Source organism: Numenius arquata, chromosome 1 (assembly GCF_964106895.1).
Source record: "Numenius arquata chromosome 1, bNumArq3.hap1.1, whole genome shotgun sequence".
NCBI lineage: Eukaryota > Metazoa > Chordata > Aves > Charadriiformes > Scolopacidae > Numenius > Numenius arquata.
This window is the reverse complement of record NC_133576.1, coordinates 70,860,447-70,878,276: the sequence shown is the minus strand read 5'-3', so window position 1 is coordinate 70,878,276 and position 17,830 is coordinate 70,860,447. Positions and strand designations below refer to the sequence as shown.

Genomic DNA, 17,830 nt, shown 5'->3' with positions numbered 1-17,830 from the left:
ACCTGTGATAAAAATCTTAAGACTGTTTCTTGATAATTTTTATGTTTACAGGACAAATCCAGGGTATTTATATAAGTCAGTACAACTCAAGCAAATACTGTGAAGAAGTAGGCTTTTGCTGTAATATCACAGTAGCAGCCCAAATATTTGGGTTTTTTTTTTTTTGCAACGCTTAAATTCTTTTAAAGTAACCCTGTAAATCATAAGGTAGATTGCACTTTTCTGATGGAGTCATTACTTTGTCATAAGCTGTAGTACCCAGTTCCAAAAAAAAAGCTTAGTCTATGGGAAGGTGTTTTAACCATGTTTTTCTAGATAATCAAATTGTACTTCAACTTTAGTAGATGTAATGCACAAAGGTACAAGTTTAGGGCAACTGTTGCTGCCAACAGTGACTTAGAACAAATGTCTTGAGTTTTAGAAGGAATGTCTAGAATTGGAACAAATCTTAAGTAAGTGCTACTTTAGTTGGCCTAATATATCTTAGCTCTGGGAAGGTGGACAACTCTAACCCCTAATGACTGGAGAACAACTTCTCACAGGACTTCTTACTAAAAGATTATGCTGCATGAAATGCGAGATCAATGGGCTTTTCAGTCCAAGCAATTTAGCAACTTAAATTACTTGGAAAGAGAGAGCCAAAAGACAGTTTTGACCTTGCATTATTGATTTTGTACTTCATAAAAATTTGAGAAGCAGATGCAGATTTAAACCAGCTTTCATTTATCAAGCAGCATTAAATCAGAACTAGCCCCTTTTTCAAGTTATTTTGCTATTCAGCTTCAGGGCTTAAATAACAGCACCTATTCTACTATCAGCTTAAAATAATACTTCAGCAGACTCCTTCCCCCCTTTCTGCAACACCCTGGCCTTGCTAACACCCAAGTGGTACTCAAACTATATGCTTTAGAAAGAAGAAGCTGTTTTAATTTTGGTAGCCACAGAGCAATGGCCTACGTGCATTTTGAATTAAGAGGCTCATGACCTGGATTTTTATGGAAAAAAATGGGACCATCTTTCCTCAGTGAAACATTCTTACAAGCATGAAATAGCTGTGGTACTTCAACTACTGCTGGTATGAGGCCAGTAGTCTAGAAAGATTCAATGATCTTGAAAAGACAGCAGCACTCTGAGCCTACAGCACCCAAAGCTTCATTTCTGCCGTATGAAAATAAGCCCTTAAGTTCTTCTAGACTTTTCCCTTACTCACTGAAAACAGCATGGATCATTTCTTTACATAGTAAAGAAAGGGCAGACAGGAACTGAAGTTACTTACCTTGATACAAGTTGACTTTAGTTCTTCACAAAAAAGTTTTGGACCCAGAGACAGCAAGTGCCAGATGAATACTTAAATTTGCCATGAAGTACTAAGTAGCATTTACATTCTCTCTGGAATTAGTCTCTAGTGCAGGATATGCATATGACATACAGACTTTAACCCATCATCAAAAAGAGCAGAAGTGTAAGGCCTAACACATTTCATGAACTCAAGCATGTGTATCAGAAAAAGCATTATTTATTGTTCAAATGCACAAAATGCTATTTATAGTGTATTACATCATTAATACAGTGATTTAAGTTTAAAATATACAATTAATTGGTATAGAATACTGGTGGGATGGGGTTGTTGTTGTGGGTTTTGTTTTTTTTTGCCAGTGGCACAGTGGTTTTATTTTGATGTTTTTGTCTCTGATGGATTTTCCCCAGTGTCTAGTGTCTTCAGCAATCTGAAAAGGCCAGCTGCTTCTCGTATCCGACTGAACTCAATACAGAACGCTTGTACTTCTATAAACAAGTCCTGTACATTAATAATTTTGTTTCTGATTAAAGACTGAAGAAAGACACAAACCAGACGTACCAGGCGGTTCTGCAAGAGAAGAGATACAAATAAATGTTTGCAACCAAGTCAGTTAAAGGACAGTTGGCCTTCAGCAGCACAACTGAGGCATTTCAGGAGCAGTTCAGCTCCAGCAGTAATCTTGTTCCCAAGCTCTGACCACGCTGCCCCTGCTCTTCCGTCTCCCATACTGCTACTGTATTTAAAAAATTGACTCTTCTGCTTTATAGTAGTGTACTTCTGGATACAGGCACTTTCTCAAGATTAGATCCACCTCCACACTGTACTTAATGTCTTTATTGTGTAATCCCTGAAGTCAGAGAGAAGGGATCATAGCTTTAGATGATGTCATCACTAGGGTCTTGCTTAGTCTTTTCTTCTACAAGAATACGATAAAGAAAAGTGAACAAGCTTCAAATCTCAAAATTCCCCAGTCACCACATGATTAGGGCACTCCAAATGGGAAGTGACAGCAATGGAACCGATTCCAAACTTGCTTCATGGGAAGTGCGCTATTGCTGAATTAGCTCATGTCCCTCTTGTTCTATCTTAGAAAGAAAGACAGTACCAGGGACACCTAATCCAAGAACATGCCTCAGAGCTCATGGGTCACTTCCTGCCTGTTCCAGTGAAAAGACAGGATGGCAGAAGTGTTCCTCCTTCCTAAGGGCTGCTTGGGTAACACCTTGAAGAGCACACTGGGAGTTGGAAGGGGAGACCTAGGAACCAGCACTTACACAACTTGTCATACACAGATCCAGTCACTAACCATCTGCTTTGTATAAAGCAGTATATTGTACTCTATAGACTATATAGTATGTGTATATATATATAGTATACACACACTATGTAGTACTGTATAAAGTACATTCTTCCTCAAGGACAAAAAGCAGATCTTACTTTATCATTAAAGTGGTCTCATAGTTCACATTGTGAGAAAGGGTTGAACCCAAGCCGTTCTCTAAAAGCAACTATATACATGAACAATTATCAGACAGAACTGAGGGGACGCGATACCTTACTTTCAGACTTGAATCATCTAATTATACTTTGGATACTTAATCTATCAACTATGTTTACCAGAATTGAGCTTACTACTGCAAAATTTGCTACTTATACCAAGAGAATTCAGAAACTGAACAAGTTATTTCTTTCACTGCAATCAAAAGGCATCACATGTAACAAATTCGTGTGGCAGAGAAAACAACAGTAACTTTAATAATTGAGGAACTTGAAACTCAGTACAGAAGTACAAACGCAAGATGCTGGCTGACTCCCAATCTTGGAGGATTGTGCCTCTTTTACTTCTAATAGGAGTGGTTTTGTACTGTGCTTTTCAAACAAAACCTCGTGTCTCAGTTGCTGTGCGGCCTCATATGCAATATTAACAAATGTTAGATCTCACGAGGTTTGCATGCTACTTGGCGATCAGTAGGTGTTCCTTGACACTGTTTCCCTTTTTTGTCCCCAGTGTGCCTCAAGTACAGCTGCTGTGTGCTCTCGGCAGCCCTCCTGAGTGCATTGTCTCCCATCTGTGGACACACTCTCAGCTACAGCCCAGCTCTGCTGGTATTTTCCTATTCAGCTACCAAGTGGAATGGGCACAGCTATTCAGCGGGTCACAGACCAAGCCACCCATGTATATCTGGCAGAGTCCCAAAGCAGAGAAACACAAGCAGCCACCAAAAAGATAACAGATAGTCATCATCTGGAAGGGTTGAGAACGAGACAGAGAGGGTTTTGCTGCTATCTAAAAGCCACATTGCACCCGTATCCTGTGTACTGCATCCAATTTTTGTCTCTGCAGCTTAAGGATATAGTAGAGCTACAGAAGGACACCAAAAAAGGTAAAGGAACAGCTGCCTTGCTGCAAGAGACTGAAGAGGTTACACTCCTTCAGTACTGAAAGGAAAAAGCTGAGGCAGGACTTGGTCAAGATTCACAAAGCCTTGGATAAACTGAACACAAAGCTGTTTTTCACCAATGATGTAACCTAGGAAACAAGATCTACCAGGCAGTTGGTAAAACCAACAGATTGATTTAGGATAGAAAGAAGTACCTTGCACAGCATGTAGACAACCTTGTGTGCCAAAGGTGTAGAAACCTCCACAGGGGGTAAAGATCCTTGAAGTGGCTACTGTTTGGAGGCTGGTACTGAGGAAGTATGACAGGCTTAGGAAGTGAAGAGTATGGTGTTAAGAAGAAAATAGAAGGTTTTTAGGTCTTTGAGGAGATCCACAAGCTGTTGTAGGTTGGCAGTAATCCTGATTGAAGGGCAAGAATTCCACGTGTTTTGTAACATCACCTCAAACGTTTGGAAGTAGGGGGTACACTTGTGCAGAAAAGAAACTTGAAGCTTAAAACTAAGTAGAATGCAAACAACTTGTACTGGGGGTGAAGAAAAGGCACATTGAGTGACAGATAAACCTTTTGCAGGTAAGAACTTGAGTCACATAAAACTGCAGTTTTGCTAGGGAGAAGTGTATTATGTCTACAGAAAAGTAGGGAACAGTAGTTACTTGTGAAGTCTTGTAAAAAGGTGAAGAAACATCTGTTAAACACGATAAAGAACTGCATAGGAAAAACGGACAAATGTGCCTTTGAAATAAAGAAGCAGTAAGACAGAGTAACTTAATGCTATCAGTCTTATAAAATCTCAACACATTACACAGAGCAATATATGGGATCCTTTTTCCTAACCAATTTACTAAAGTACTCACCTGCATATATTTGTCTTTAATCTGTTCACAGGTGGAGATACAGTTGGAGATATAAAGATGAATAAATTCAGGTGGGAGATCAACTGCAGTAGTAAGCCTGTTCAAATTAAAAATATCCAATGGTTTATGAAGCCAAAAATCTAGTCATTCCATTGCAAAACAGACAAGTTACACCTGTGATATTAGTTTATTCTCAGTCATATAATACAGAGCTGATTTCTGACAGCTTCCACAGATACACTTCTAGACATTTTAAATGTCTTCATTACAAGTCCAATACTTTTTAAAACTCTGACACAGTACAGAAGCCAAGTTAGATTGGGTTCCTGTATATAAGATATCTACAAACCTTTGCTATATACTACACAAATGAGTCAATGGTACTGGTTTCTAATTTACAATGAAGCCCCCAAGCTGAGTATGAAGATTCCTCTGCAATAAGAGCTGCAATACAATGTTACTTATTCATATTTGCATTTCAGGTAGTAAATCTAGATGCTGAACTCCTTCCTTAAGCACACAACCAGAATAACTCCTTGTTGCATCAAAAGATCAGTTTCCTTAGTTCCTTCAGACTGAAGTTTTATTCCTAGGAACTGAAATGATATGAATACCTGGAGCTCAAATACTGGAGACCCTGAATAGATGAAAGTGTTAACTAGAGATTAATGATGCACAGTAATCTCAGAAGCTTCTTACTACAGAAGAATTGGAGAACTATTGTATCAAAGAATGGTATTAGTGTATTTTTAAGGGTTAGCAACAAAGCACACCTATTTGTGGTTTAATACTGGCTACTACAGTATTTGAGCTGCCGCTGTTTCTTACCTGAAAAAGGGATACAGCCCTCAAGGTTTAGGTAACAGCATACTTTAAATGTACAGCTGCCATGACATTACAACAGAATTTGACCAAAGTAACTCTAATCACAGTCCTATCTCAAGTAGTGAGAGTGGGGGGGCAACAGGGAAAATAGTGCATGTTTTAGACATTTCAGCTTCAAGTTTTTGTCTTATTTCACTTAAAAATTTAGTGTCTCCCTGTTTGCATTGACAGTCATTTTGCAATTTAGAGAAGTTGTTCCTGTGGTAGTTACACTGTGAGAGAACCAGCATGCCTGACTGGTGGTAGCTATCCTGGACAGGAGTAAAAGCTCTTTTCTTACTACTATTTCTCCACATCGTGATCATTAGCCCAACTTCAGGGCAGTAACTGCTGTTAGTCTGCACCAGTAGGGAGGGACTTATTTCAGAAATAAAACGTTTCTTTCCTCAAATGGTATTTAAGGTACAGTTCAACTCTGCTACAAAAGGGACTGCAGAACAAGGCTGATTTGGGAGTTCACCTTCAGTGATTGCCAAGAAATGGAAGAAAGTGGGAAAGATGTACTTTTGTAGTTTGTGGGGATCAGCTGTCTGAGATGTTTTCCCACTGAAGGGCCTAGTGTTCCGTTAAGAAAATGGCTTGTACCTATATGCAGAAGTTATTCCTAACAAGGGCAGGGTGTGCACGTAAAGCAGGATAGTTATTTAACAATACCACCTTTTGTTCACTTAAGCCACATCAAGAATGCAAGTTGCATTTAAGCAGATTAGCCGTGTGGCATTCACTTTTTGTTGAGGATTCTCACAGTAACTGCCCTTTGTCCCACTGTGTCCTCTATCTTCCACACAAGCACACCTCAAGAAGGATCAAAATTAACACTTCCGGATGTCCTAATAAGACAGAGCTGCTACCTCAGTTGAAAGAGAAGCCAGAGATGAGGCTGGTTTTTAAGCTATAAGAAGAGAACACGAATTCTTCATCAGGAAGAAGTGGATTGTGACCCATTGGAGTGACAGGCACTACAGTGACAAAACCATACACGTCTAGTAACCAGTCATTTTGCAAGTCAGTAACTAAACTTGCAGCTTCCTGGGACGTAGGACATATATTTGCTAGTGAAATTTATCTATTAACCAGGAACCTGATTGTCTGAATAAAACTTTAGGCATACTATAGATTACAGTGACAGACTCCCTTAAGTGCTAACCATTTTAAATAATGTTTTGTTTTGAGCTGAACATATCACACAGGTTGATGAAACGATTTTCTAATAATTATCAACACCAGTTGAAGTTATTCACCATACAATATGTATTCTTTTCAAAGTAGAAACACTTTGCTTAATACTAAAGTATTAAGTATGTACTAATGTATACTAAAGTATATATATATTTATTTATACATATGTATACTAATGTAATACTAAAGTATAAAGTATGTACTAATAGTAAAGTAGTGTTTTCTTTGAATAAGCCTCTCTATTCTTGGAGGAGGGACTGAAAGATTAACTAGCATAGCGCCTGTGCAAGAAATGTGCTTTTTACCATACCTAATATGGTATAAGTAATTAATAGAAAATTATAGTAATGTTAATTAAAACAAAATATTTAATTACTAAAAATATAAATAATTAATAGAAAATGTAATATATATGCCTTTGCCACCACATCTTTCTGCTGGGAAATTGTGGAGTTTTTTTTCCTGTTAAGTTGCAGTTTTGCTACTGCTAGTAGGAAGCTGCTAACATTACAGTAATATTTTAAAATAGCACTGCTGTAAAAAGGAACTTAAAAATTGGCAGTGTTCTCTGAACTTCACACTAAAGATGTTTGAGAGGTTCAATTCTTTATTACCAACCCACAGTTATTTTAGAAACTTAGTCTGGACTAAAATAAGACGTTTTTTCCTTTAACTACAGACGCCACCAATAAGGAACTATACGAAAAGCGAGTAAAGTCTTTATGCAATAAACAGAGGGTCCAGTAGTGGTAGAAAGCAATGAATCCACAGCACTCTCTTCCTCTGCAGGATTAATCAGAACACACTAAGTCTTATTATTAAAAGAGTATTAAAAAATACAAAACAAACAGCATAGAGAAATTGAGAAAGGAATGATAGTTTGGTACTCTTTTCCTTTACTGTAATCCAACTAGTAATTTCTTCAATTCCTGTTACTTTTGGTACTCTTTAGAATGCATCCAAATACAGTTCTGTGGCCAGCCTCACAATCACTTAATAACTGTTAATTTATTTATTTTACATACTTAAGGAAACCACCTTAAATTTCAGATAGTACTCACCTATTTACAACTTCCATTGAATGTAAGGACATGTCCATGTTGACCAAGACAGAAAAGTACTCTGTTATCTGACTAGACTGCATCAGTTTCAGCAACATCTCTATAGCTACTAAAGGATTGTTTTCAACCAGGTCTGGCAATTTGGCAGGAGTGAGACCAATATGGTAAACGAGCTTGGGGTCCTTTTCCAGTTCTCCGAGGAGCTGTAAAGAAAAAGACTCAGGTTTTTTTTTTTCTTAACTATTCACATTACTGCTTGAAGAAACTGCTATAACACATCTAAGCTAAGGAGAATGATAACCCTTTAGATTTAGGCATCTTTGTTGGAAGACAGCGGAGGTATACTTTAAAATCTCTTCGCAAAGGCAACTGTGCTCATAAAACCTTTAATGAGGCATTTAGTAGTCTTTCATCAGTGGGCGGCAAGGAAGAGCAGAAAAAGAAACCACCACCATGAAAAGCTTCAGCCTTCTTTAGTTTCCTGTCCAACAGAAAGAAACCTCAATTTTGAGTTAATTGTTGTCAGAAAAAGTTCTGCAAATAAAGGATATTTTATAGTGCTAGCATAATGATTATCAAAAAGCCCACTGGAATCAGGGGTAATACTATCAAATTGATGAAAAAAAATATTGGTGTTGGCATTTCTGAAATAATTCCTGAAATTCTGAAATAATTCCTTATCAAAAGCTTCCACAGAAGCATGAACAACTTTGTTATAAGAAGGTTTCTCTATGCAGAAAAATATTGGTACCACTTATTGATTAACTGTAATCACATCCAGTCAGTGTTATGAAACTGAAAGATTTCTTCCTTATTCATAAAAACCCAAGTCAAAACTCTTGGTTTTTTACAATTTAAAGTCCTTGGAGTTGCCTTAATCTAAACATAGACCAATTAAAGTGATCTAAGTTTTTCTAAAATAAATTATTTTCTAACAGTTGTCTATTAACTCATGTTAGACAGAGAAGTGCATGATTCTTACCTGTGTTTGCTGTGGGGAAGTCAAAGGACTTTTAAAAGCTTTTGCCATGATTCTTTTTATCTCAACTCCAGTGCTGTTCTTCACACACATTGACTTATCCCACTGAATTGTGTGATCTGGCTCTATTGGATTTAGCCATGCCAATTCATCCTCACATATATGGAGTGGAGGTGGTGGTCGAATAAACTCTGGTCGAAAGTGACCTAAAATGGCAACAACGTGAGACTTCTTAAAGCTTCAGATATTCAGTTTTATATCAATGCAAAAAAATTACCCCAATCCCCCATTTCTTTAAGCTATTATAACACTGAGAACAACATTACCATCTTATTTGCCTCCCAGAAAAACATTTATTTCTGATTTTTAGTGATGCTGTTACATCAGCCTGTTTTTCCTCTTGATTCAGATCACTGAGTTACTGATTCTATGGTTTTTTTTGGTGTTCTTTTTTTTCCTTCCACAGTATTTTGCTTCCTTGGAAGGTGTTAACAGTCAATGCAAATCTTGGTGTAGAGGACTAAGATCTGAGAGGCATCAGACCCAACGTTTTAACCAATAGATGACATGAGTAACCACTTGAAGACAGGCCCCAGATTTTTAAGTCTGGAAGTGTGAACACTATGCAGTCTGATCTGGAGACAGCCTGACACAGTTTTGTACAGTTTCATTCCTCTTCACTCCCATTTCATACCTTGAAAATACTTCTGACTTACGTTACATTTTATCTGGGGAAGTATAACAACATAGCATGGCATGAGTCACAGAAACAAGAGATGTGAAAATGCACATACTTTCTATAGGAGGTTTTGGTCCACTCACTAAGGCTTCCGTGATCTGGGAGGCAACGGAGCTGTCAAAACCGGAGTTGGAAGAATCTGGGTCAGGATCGCTGAGAATGCTGGGGAAGCTGGCCTTGCTCTGTGTTGGCAACTCGGACTGACGTTCTGAAAGAAGGCCAGTTCATAATATTAAAGCATAAAATTGAAACAGAGATGCCTGGAATACTAAAAGTAGTGAGAAACAATCAGCTTTAGAGGATAACTAGCTTAAAAAAAACCCCACAGATTATCATCAACATGAAATTTAGTACTGCATCAGGCAGCTAGTACTTGGAGTGCCAGTCGACAGGCAAGGGACAGTGGCATGCAGCAAGGACAAAGAAGAAATAGAAATTAATCTGAAACATAGCCTTGACTTTAGAAAAAGTAACTGATGTAATCTGCAACTAAAAGTACATTAGTAGGTTCACACGGTACTCCTGAAAGACTTCACACGCTGTATCTAGTTTTGCAATCGCTTCTTCTCAGAGCAGGGAAGTGAAAAAAATCTACACAGATACATTTACAATCTCCCCAATGATAACGGCCATACTAGAGCTGAAGTCAGCTACTCAAATTTATCCAAGACACTTCAGTGGCGTTGTGTAAGCTGCTTTTACATTTGCTGTCAAGCTACAGCAAATGCTTGCATGGAAAAAGATGGACTTCCACTGTTACGTGATTCTACATCGTCATTAAAGCAAACCTGAGAGGAGTTGAAAGTCCCTTTAAAGGCCAGATTACAGAACATAATCAAGTTACACAAAAATATTAAATTTAGTATATACAACTGAAGACTTAAAGAAACTGGCCAAAAAGAATCTATAGGGCTTCATATTTACATTCTTGGCTTTTTAGGTGTTCTGTCACAACTTATCACTCTTCTGTATCTAGAAACTTAATGTCTCGTTTTCTCTATTCTCTGCATTATTTTGAAAGATCATGTAAAAATGTAAAAGTTTAAGATACAGTCCTTCAATCCACTGGTTTTAGAAGCTTACATGAGCCCTTAGTTATATGCACTGAAGCTCAAAAGCTCACCCTCACCACTTCAAGAATTAGGGCTGGATAAACAGTTTCAGGTAAGCAGAAGCGAGAATTAGAACATGCTGATTTAACAGGAAAGAACACAGCATTTTGAATCAAGACATTTACATTTAAAAAAAAATGTATTCTGAAAATGATCCTTATGGAGCTAACTTTTTTTTTCTTTTTACAGGTAAAAAGAAACTTAGTTTGATTCCTAAAGGAAAGCTCTACAATGTATTACAATCTTAACTTTAACACACATCAATTACTCTTAGATCAAATGAGGCTTAGCAGCAGTTGCCAGAGAAAGTGACATTTTTGATACAGTAACACACCAGATTAGCAAAAACAAGTTACAGGGAGTGACAGAGGCTTGTATGAACATTCTGTAGACCAAAGGGAGATGAGAATAAAGCAAATTTTAATACTCATTCCCAAGATGCTCTATTCAAACACTCTACTTTTGGGGGGAAAAAGCCAAAACAAAAACCAAACAAAAAAAAAAAAAAAAAAAAAAGAAAAAAAGAAAAAAAGAAAATCACACCCAGAAAAAGCACCACAGTTGCAAGTGAATTGTCACAAGCTCAAGCTCAGAAGACGTGCCAAGTACTTTTTCCTCCCTTTACAGAAAAAGAATTGGTATAGATACACTGATTGAAAAAAACTAGTGCTTTCTAAATTATTTAAGTTGATTTTGCAGGTATATTCTAAAGCAATTAAAAATCATTGTGCTCTAAAAGGCCCCGAATTCATCTCAGGTACCACAATTTTGAAGGGCCACCAAGTCTTAAAAGTGTTAACATTGTATCTAAGCACCACAACACAAATATTTATGCACTGTCAGCAGCACAGCTTCATCCTGCATACCAAGTCATTAGGAGAAATATACTGAAAACTTCCAGAAAATTAACAAACCTTCATATCACACGATTACAATGAGCAAAAGGTTTATCTTTTAAGGGCATGAACAGAAAGTAGCCATTTATTCTGGGGAGCTACAGCAAGAAGTCTGAGAAAGACAGAATAAAGCTTTTTCAGATGTAGCTTTTGTTTTGTTACATAACTCCTACAACTGCTCGTAAGCAATTAATTATGCATGTTTACTGGATTATGTAAATAATGATAAAAGCACATCTTACAGGGCTTAATTTTGCAAAGCCCCACTAATGACTTTGTGCTGTACTTTAAACCATCAGTGTAGTCTTTTTTTTTTTTTTTAAAAAAAAAGGACAAATTAAAACATACAGGCTAAAGTACCCATCCACACAGCTACAATTTTGAGGTTCTCTGCATGTTTTATTTTTAATGAGAACTATTCAGAAGGCAAACACAGTACCAAGGGGAAAACAAATAAGTGAAAAAACTCCAGGTTTCTTTAAGGCATATGAGATGCCTTACTCTAAAAATCACAAGTTACCTGAAGTTTCACAAAATCTGAACTCACAAGAGTATTCTAGAAAACACAGACAGGATGAACAGAAGGCTTTGTTTCCCCCTTGAAGATATGTTAGGGTATGCAATTTGCATTTTCAAAAGATTCCACAGTCTGGAAATAGTCGCTAAGGAAGACACTAGAGGACATTTGTACACTGTGAATAAGGGACAGTATAGCACACCATAACAAGCCAGTGACAGATTCTACAGGCAAACAAACAAACCAATCAACAACAACAAAAAAAAACCAAAAAAAAACACCAACACAGAAAAAAACATGATATCAAGATACAACTGCCAGACAGAGAAAGCCTAGTTAGTGCCTGACCTCAGACGAGTAAATCACATTGTACAGATATAGAAGTGGGATGGTCAGTTTTCAAGTGAGCAGGTTTATTTGCATGTACCTAGGAAAAACCCACTATTTTTTGGCGTTCAAACTGGATCCTTGTTCCCAACAATATTTTCCATTTCAGATTAGCTCCAGATGTGACTCATCAGTCAACGTGATCAGAACAATCATGTTCCTGCTCCTTTTCTCCTGTCAAAGGATAAGCATCACATTGCTTTTCTTTTCAATTTAGTAGAAGTAGGCCACCTTCCCACCCTTGAGCTAACACTGCAAGATCTGACTTTCTTTTATAAAACTGAAGATATAATTGAAATAGCCAATTTGCCAGGTGCAGTTCGAGTACCGGTACATGACAGCATGACAGTTATGCTTATTCTCTCACAATAGAAATACTGCAAAGAGTGAAAAGGGATAAAAATACACAGACACACACAAGAATGAAAGCTTTAGATGAAAAAAAAATCTTCCTTCCTATACTTCCCAAATGTTCTCATGTTTAAGGCAGTGATATATATGCTTAAAAAGATGCTTGTTAAATAGGATAAAACAGTTAAGACGTAATCTCTGCTTGGTTTCTCTTTGTGCTCAAACACAAGCTTGAAGACCATAAAGCACAGTTCAATCTTTTTCATATTTAGAATAGACAGGAGCGTTTCTCAAGTAACTCATAGCTACATTACAATTAGCATTTCCATTCATAATTGAACCACAGCCACAAACCTTCCTTACCTGCTAATGCCAGCTGAAGTCCACTTATATCCACTGACTGGGCCATATTCCCCACGTCCATTGAAGCAATCTGCCGAGGAGTCTTCTTGAACAGTTCTCTAGGGGGGGCCAACATCAGTTGAGATAGAAAGAATTTTTCTGGAGGAGTTATGGGAGGTAAGAAGCCTGTGGAGACACAGTAGGAAACAATCCTTGATTTTTAAGGCAGTAGCATTAATAGCTTCCATATGCTTCACATGGAACAAGCAAAACTAAGCCACAAGCTAATATATGATTTATGGCAAGATCAGTGCAGCTAAAGAGTCTTTGCGAGCACACACAAAACTGTTACCTACTCAGCTCCTAAAGTGATGTAAAATACAGATTATACTGATTGGTGTCATGCATCTCGATGTGCAACACCTGATGCTAAGTCAGTGGCAGCGATTTCTTTATATGCTTTCCAATTTAGACAACTAGTGAGCTATTAACTATGACCAGACATTGCAATTCACACTATAAGTTATAAAAATAATGTTTTTCAGAAACTGATTTACCCATCGCTGTCATGCTTGTATTTGCTGAAGTGGGAAAAAGCGTTTCACTCTCATGCATTTCTTTGAGAGGTTTGTTTCACAGCTCTAAAGCTGTCAAAAGCCTCCTACAAGCTCCAGGTTTTTTTAACGGCTTTCTCCCCCAAAAATTCCATGTTACGACCCAACCAAGTGGCCTATCTGACATCGGGCCTGGCCGTGCTTGCCATGAAAAATTCCCACCGCTTTTTCCAAAGGCTGGAAGCGAAAGCGGCCGGCGGGAAGCCGAGGCCGGGCGGCGACAACCTGTCCGTCAGTCCGTCCGCAGCAGCACTACCCCCCCCGGCCGGTCGGCGGGACGCACCTGAGAGCGGGGTGCGCTCCGCCTCGTCGCCGCCGCGCTCGGGGGCGGGGTTGAGGAGGTGGGCGAAGACGGCGGCGAAGGGGTTGGCGGCGAGGGGCTCGGTGCGGTACATCTCCCAGAGGAGGTAGAGGGCAGTGAGGCGCTGGGCAGGGCTGGGCAGCAGGTCGGGCTGCTGCAGCAGCAGGACGAGGACGGAGCCCAGGCGGAAGTGCTCGGCCTTGCCGAAGTAGTGGTGGAAGGCGCTGGAGAGGCCCTCGAAGGTGCTGCCGCCCGCCTCCTCCGACACGATGCTCAGCAGGCTCGACAGCTCCTTCGGCGACAGGCTCATCCTGCCGCCCGCCGGCCCGCCGGCCGCCGCGCCGCCCGACTCCCCCGCCTCCGCTCCCACCTGAGTGCCGGGCGCCGGGCTCCCCCCGCCCCCGGGCATCCGCCCCCGAACGCCGCCAGCCACTCCTGCCCGGCCACGGCCCCGCCGCTCGCCGCTGCCGTAACGCCGTACGCGCTGTCGCGCCGGCCCCGCTTTACGGCAGCGGCCGTAAGGCGGCCGGGGGGGTTCCGGTGGGGCGCCGGGGCGACTAGGAGGCGCGCAAGGCCATTGGGCCGCGGCCCCGCCCCCGCCTGGAGGAACAGGATTGGCTCGATCCTCCCGGCGGAGGCGCGGCGGTCGCGCGGGATTGGCCGGGCAGGGAGGCGGCTGCGGTTGGGGCCGGCAGGGGGCGCCCGGCGGCACTGAGGCGGAGGAGCCCCACCCCCAGGCCCAGCCGTGGCCGTTAAGTACCTGCCCGGCGGCGGGAGGTACTCTTTCCTTCTGGCCGGGGAACGCCCCACCGCCGTCTCCTTGAACAACAGAACACGTTTGATGAGAGGGTTGGGCTGAGAGGAACCTCATGAAGTTTAACAAGGGCAAGTGTAGGGTCCTGCATGTAGGGAGGAATGACCCCATACAGGTTGGGGGCTGACCCGCCGTAGAGCACCTCTGAGGAGAAAGACCTAGGAGTCCTGGTGGACAACAGGATCACCATGAGCCAGCAATGTGCCCTGGTGGCCAAGAAGGCCAATGGCATCCTGGGATGCATCAGGAAGAGTATGACCAGCAGGTTGAGAGAGGTTATCCTGCCCCTCTACCCTGCCCTGGCGAGGCCCCATCTGGAGTACTGTGTCCAGTTCTGGGTTCCCCAGTTCAAGAAGGACAGGGAACTGCTGGAGAGGGTACAGCAGAGGGCTACAAAGATGATGAGGGGCCTGGAGCATCTCCCTTACGAGGAGAGGCTGAGAGACCTGGATCTCTTTAGCCTGGAGAAGACAAAACTGAGAGAGGATCTCATCAATGCTTATAAATATCTAAAGGTTGGGTGTCAGGAGGATGGGGCCAGACTCGTGCCTGGAGAGAGGACCAGGGGCAATGGGCACGAACTGGGAAACATGAAGTTCCATCTAAACATGAGGACAAATTTCTTTACTTTGAGGGTGGCAGAGCACTGGAATAGGCTGCCCAGAGAGGTGGTGGAGTCTCCTTCTCTGGAGATAATCAAAACCCACATAGATGTGTTCCTGTCCAGCCTGCTCTAGGTGGACCTGCTTTGGCAGGGGGGTTGGACTAGATGATCTCTGAAGGTTCCTTCCAATCCCTGCCATTGTGCAATTCTGTGATTACATCTCGCTACGAGATCATCCCATCATTTTTTGGAAGAGGGGAAGCCCCTACCCCAGACATGTTCCCCTGTTATCACCCCAAAAGCGAGTGAAGGCACTTTCCAGGCACATGTGGGCCTGCCAATAGCTGTGTGGGGTTGTTTGTCCTTGGGACCATGACGGAAAAGAGAGACGCCAAGGCTCCAAGGCTGTACTTCAGTCAGCAGCTGTGGCAGCCTTACCTTGTCTCTGGTGATAAAAGGGAAGGGTGGTGTTCACTTCTTCTCGCTGCCCACCTCTGCTTTGCCTTAAAGGGCACCCTGGAGGCAGTGTTTGTGTGTCTCTTCTATGATCCAGTTCAGTTGAGAACCATCCGCTTTGCTGATGGGTTTCTCGGCAGAGCTGAAGGATGGTGAGCTGCAGTAGTGTGTGGCTGGAAGTCGGGGGTAGAAGAACATCCCTGTTAATGCGGTGATCTGTTTCACCAGCTTACCTTGTGGAAGCGCACCTTGAGGGACAGCAACTCACAGATGCATCAGTCATAGTCCAAAGAAGTGCCGGGGGCATGGCATGGAGGAAGAGGTTTCTGTGATATGTGCTGAGAGAAGAAGGACTTGGGAAGTCCTGAGAGCAGACCCTGCTTCTGCTGCCTTATTCTTCTAGTATCAGTACTGCTTCCAAGTCACCCAGCCCAGAAGACCTTGGCTTTCTAGTTAGCCATGCTTGTCTATTCATTTCTAAAACAGTATAAATTGAAAGCTAGTGTTCTGAATATGGAGCAATACATGTAATTCACATTATCAATAGGAAAGAAACCCAGATCTGAGAGGTGTAAAGGCTTTGCATACATATACAGACATTAAAAAATGATGACTTCAGGGAAAAACTGGGGTTTACAGCCATGTGAGGTGTGATCTGAAAGCCTTGTTGATAGAGCAGCTACTCACTAGTTGACTAGATCACAGTGAGAGGTCTGCTTGCAAGATACGCAGCTAGAATAGTAAAGCAGATGGAAGAGGATGCCAGTGATGCTTCCTGCCATGGCCAGCATACTCAAGGAAACACAGGAGTCATTGGAAGTTTGGGCCAATTTGGAATTTACTAGCAACTGCAGCAAGGACTTTAGCTAAGATTTGGGAAGATGAAAGGATTGCAAATTGCTGAGGAAGTAATCTGTGTAGGTGTGCAGTAGGGCTAGCTGGAGCACTTGGGAAAGCATGGACATGAACAAGAGCTTTCCACCCATACTTGTGATGTATAGAGAGAAGAGGTTGAATATCCTCAGTCAAATAATGTGAAAGCTCAGTCATTGAGAGAGGAAGACTGTGGGAGAAGAAGGTTCCCCATAACTGAAATGGATTTATGTATAAATAGGTAGAAAGATTAACTTTGGCAGCTGACTTGAATGCTCAGTCTATGAGGAGACATTTCAGCTTACAGAGGAGCTGAGGATATACAGAACAGGCCAACTGTGTCTTGGTGACCTGTAGAGAAACTGTAGTTCTCTGTTCCTGTCAGAGAAAGAGTTTTGGTTCTGTGGGGTTGAAGACCCGTTGCAATAGATTGGGAAGTTGAAACCATGTCAGTGGTCTGCAGAGTGGAAAAAGCCCAAGCAGCTGTTTGTGGGTCTCTCAGAGACTAGGAGATATGGTTTGATGCAAGGGTATAAAAGACTTGAGAGAGTGATAGCTTATGACAGGAAAACTAAGTTTTCCTGATAGGAGTTGCTGGTCTAAGTGAAACAAACTCATGTGAGTAGCTGTGGCTATAAGTGTCCATAACTCTACACAAAAACTTAGGATGATGTTATCTAGCTCAAGGTCTTGTCTATGACTGCCAGCAGAAGTGTCTAGTGGGGAAAGCCCAGAGAGATGCTTTCACCTGCATACACTTGGCTTCTGGCAGTCTACTGTTAAGGTGCTTCCTGAGTTGAAGGTTGAATGTTCATCACTGTGATTCCCAGCCGCAAGGAAATTTTCTTCCTTGAGCTCTTCTTAAGTGCTCTGTGAACCCATTGCTATTTTTGGCATGCATAAAACTCTGTGGCAATGATTAAGGACCGTGCTGTGCAAACCACTTCCTTCTCCACTGTTCATTGCTCATCGTTCTGTGCATCTCTTGTCATGTCTTACCTCAGTTGTTCCTCTCTAAGGTCATGTCGCCTTCTGTGGCATCCTTGTTCTGCCATCTTTGTTGCTCCTCGCTTGCCTTTTCTACTTCTGCCATATCTTTTTTGGGAAGGGGGCACCAAACTTGCATCCAGTGTTCAAGCTGTGAGTGCCCCATAGATTTATAC

The 17,830-nt window shown here is 41.4% G+C and overlaps 1 protein-coding gene across 1 annotated transcript; it reads right to left on the bottom strand.

Annotated features, from left to right (window-relative positions):
• Positions 1 to 1,497: 1,497 nt before the first annotated feature.
• CNOT11 (CCR4-NOT transcription complex subunit 11) lies at positions 1,498 to 14,329 on the bottom strand. Its single transcript, XM_074154706.1, has 7 exons — positions 13,903 to 14,329; positions 13,027 to 13,191; positions 9,456 to 9,608; positions 8,665 to 8,867; positions 7,683 to 7,885; positions 4,558 to 4,654; positions 1,498 to 1,867 (listed from the first exon to the last, which is right to left on the bottom strand). The coding sequence occupies exons 1-7, from the start codon at positions 14,327 to 14,329 to the stop codon at positions 1,670 to 1,672; spliced, it is 1,446 nt and encodes a 481-aa protein (XP_074010807.1). The 3' UTR covers positions 1,498 to 1,669.
• Positions 14,330 to 17,830: the final 3,501 nt, after the last annotated feature.